The 3485-nt window shown below is 35.4% G+C and overlaps 1 protein-coding gene across 1 annotated transcript; it reads left to right on the forward strand.

The window, feature by feature from the left end:
• The first annotated feature begins 311 nt into the window (after window positions 1-311).
• Window positions 312-2775, forward strand: LOC134791692 (cytochrome P450 6B2-like). The gene is made up of 2 exons (XM_063762796.1): window positions 312-1720; window positions 2557-2775. The coding sequence occupies exons 1-2, from the start codon at window positions 379-381 to the stop codon at window positions 2718-2720; spliced, it is 1506 nt and encodes a 501-aa protein (XP_063618866.1). The 5' UTR covers window positions 312-378; the 3' UTR covers window positions 2721-2775.
• Window positions 2776-3485: the final 710 nt, after the last annotated feature.

Below are 3485 nucleotides of genomic sequence, written 5' to 3' on the forward strand. Positions count from 1 at the left end.
GTAAAACTCTATGACATCATGATATCATTGATATCCCATGAATGAGATCCTCGATAAAGTCCTGGATCCCTATTTGAACATTTAACCTGTTCCCTGCAAGAATATTACCGAGGCTTTCGATTAGATTTTTGATGATTTAAACTAACCGTGTTTCTGATATATTGAAATGTAACGTCCTCCTATCAGGCGGTTTACGAACGATAAGCAATCGTTCGAATTTTTTTGCTTAGTAATCGTGATATTCATGTTTGTGAACTATTCAACTCGTAATTAAATAACAACGTACCTACGTATATAAAAGATGACAACATAACAAGATTCAACAGACCAGAGTAGCCATTACTAGCAGTAGCAAGATTAAACAAAATTTATATTAAGATGGTGTTTCTTACGGTAGTGATATTGGCAGTCGTTGTAAGTGTACTGTATTATTACTTCACAAGAACTTTCTCTTATTGGAAGCACCGAAATGTTACCGGACCGAAACCTTTACCATTTTTTGGAAACATGTATAAATCCACTTTGCGCTACGAAACAATGGGTGTAGTTTTTAAAAACATATACGAAAGTTTCCCAAGAGAGAAAGTGGTGGGAATATTCAGGATGACAACTCCAACGCTCATGGTGCGAGACCTCGACATTTTAAAGCATATATTGGTAAAAGATTTCGACAATTTTGTGGATCGAGGCTTGGAGTTCAGCAAAGAAGGGCTAGGACAAAACCTGTTTCACTCCGACGGAGAGACATGGCGAGGACTAAGAAGTAGATTTTCACCGATATTTACAAATTCAAAGATGAAGAATATGATGTATTTGCTCAACGATCGAGCTGATAAGTTCGTTGATTACGTAAGTGAGACTATAGCGACGACACCCGAGCAAGATATCCACGGATTACTGCAAAAGTACACAATGTCAACGATAACCGGGTGCGCCTTCGGTTTGGATATAGACACCTTTCGTGGAGATATTCAAACTTTAAAAAGAGTCGATAAGGAAATGTTTGCCCCTAATTATGCTGTTGAGTTTGACATGATGTTCCCTGGTGTCCTTAAAAAGTTAAATATGTCCGCATTCCCGGCGTACATAGGGAAATTTTTTAAAGAGCTTGTCGAAACTGTAACTACTCAAAGAAATGGAAAGCCGTCAAATAGGAAAGACTTTATGGATTTGATATTAGAAATGAAGAATAAAAAACAACTTGAAGTAGTCAAAAAGCACGGTGACGAAGAAACCAGTACGATTGATATAACTAATGGTGTAATAGAAGCACAAGCCTTTGTATTCTACGCTGCGGGTTACGAGACCTCAGCTTCGACCATGGGTTTCATGTTTTACCGGCTAGCATTGGACACTAAAATACAGGACAGATTAAGAAATGAGATAGATGAATACCTTGAGAGACATAGCAACAGAATAGACCTGGACACTTTAAATGAGCTACAATATTTAGATCAAGTTTTTAGTGAAACTCTCAGGATGTACCCGATAGTGGATACTTTACAAAGGAAGGCTGAAAACGATTACAAATTACCAGGTATTGAGGCTACAATAGCTAAAGATCAAGTTGTGATCGTATCTGTTTCGGGTATTCACCATGATGAGAAGTACTATCCAGAACCAGAGAAGTTTGATCCCGATAGGTTTTCTCCAGAAAACGTAGCTGCCAGGCATTCCTTTGCATATTTGCCCTTTGGCCTTGGACCGCGACATTGCATTGGTAAGTAAACAAACTTATTATTTATGTATGTAAGTTAACTTAATTAAAAGCACGGATAAAATACTAATTTTTGAAACAAAAAGTTTTCAATATCATTGTGAATTTGTAGCTATGAGTTTTTTTTTGCGTGTACCTACATATAGTGCGACATAAAATTGTAGAAATTAAATAAAATTGAACTAAAAAAAATCATACCAAATTATTGCCACGTTAAAGCATTTTACGTTAAAAATGTGACAGTTACATAGGAAATGGCGCCCTCAATAATTTTCTACAATTTCTTGTCGGACTATAACTCTTGTAATAATAAAATTGTATCTAGTGTTAATTCGAACCCGGTGCACACCTTTTGCGGAACTCTAAATAAACTTTTGTAAGGTTTGTAACGTGATATTAAGCGTCACCGAAGTCGGTAAAAAGTGTCTTACTTTTTCCTTGAAATCGGTCACGCTTGTGTAGTTACTAGTTTACTTAGCGACGCTGAAACGTGTTGTTAGTGACAATGCGTTTCAGCGTCTAAGTAAAGTTAAGTTCTAAAGAGTATTTAGTATTTTACGAACGTTATTATTCGGTCCTTTATTTTAAAATTACTTATTCGAGTTATGGAGAATCTTTCCTTTCTTTTCCTATAAAAATTCAAGGTTGCGAAAGGGAAAAAAAAACAATGCAAAAAACAATAGGTAGGTAAGTTTTGATTGTGAGGTGTCACCGGATATAACTTTTTGTTTGTCATTTCGAAATGGTCCTATGTGATTATTAAATACTTTTAGTAGGGATTTTTAACTTTTTTTAATTAAATTAAATATGTTTCATTCAACCATTTCTCTCTATTTCAGGAATGCGCTTTGCACGCGTGCAGTCTTGGGTGTGCATAATCAGATTGCTCTCAAAGTTCCGCCTTGAAGCCGGCAAGAATACCGTTCGCTCCTTTTCTAACAACCCATATCGGCTAGTGATCGCTCCTAACAAGACCCTATACGTGAATGTTTACCCGCGGTAGGAGCTGTAGAAATCAATTGTAAAACTATTAGGGCCACTTGCACCATCCCACTAGTTAAGCGGTTAAACCGTTAGGTAACCCAGTTTCAACTTGTACTGGTAACCATGGTAACTCCAGTTTTAACCGGTTAGCCCCGGGTTAGTGGAATGGTGCAAGTGGCGCTTAGAGTTAGACCAAGATAAGTGCAACGATTTTGATAGCACACGCAGTGCAAGTGTTATTTTAGACGTCAAACTTCTATGAAATTATGACGTATAGTAACACTTGCACTGCGTGTGCTATCAAAATCGTTGCAGACTTGTCTTGGCCTAGCTCTATCTTTTCATTATCTTTTCTTTAGGGTTCGTCGAAAATTGATTTACTTTAGTACCTATGTAAATATTGTAAATATTATTGTATTTAATTAGATAAAATATAAAAATGTATGAATTATGTACCTACATAGTTTATTGTATTCACTTTCCTGTTTAATCAGTTGTGCCGTTTTCAAAAAACACTGATACTTAACAATTTATAAAATACTTATCTATAATATCTACTCAGCATTTTAGTTATGTCAAGATAGGCAATTAAATAGTAAGTAGGGTAGTTTCTAGCCGGTTGTCATCCAGTTATGCAAAAATTCGTATCCAACTGGATTTTATGAACAATATATTCGATAAATCTTGGTCATATTATGATTTTCAGACTAAAAATATAATACACTTAATTATTTTTAAGCTTAGTTTTAATTTTAGTTTTTAACTTTAGTTTTTAATTTTAAAT

This window comes from Cydia splendana, chromosome 6 (assembly GCF_910591565.1).
Source record: "Cydia splendana chromosome 6, ilCydSple1.2, whole genome shotgun sequence".
NCBI lineage: Eukaryota > Metazoa > Arthropoda > Insecta > Lepidoptera > Tortricidae > Cydia > Cydia splendana.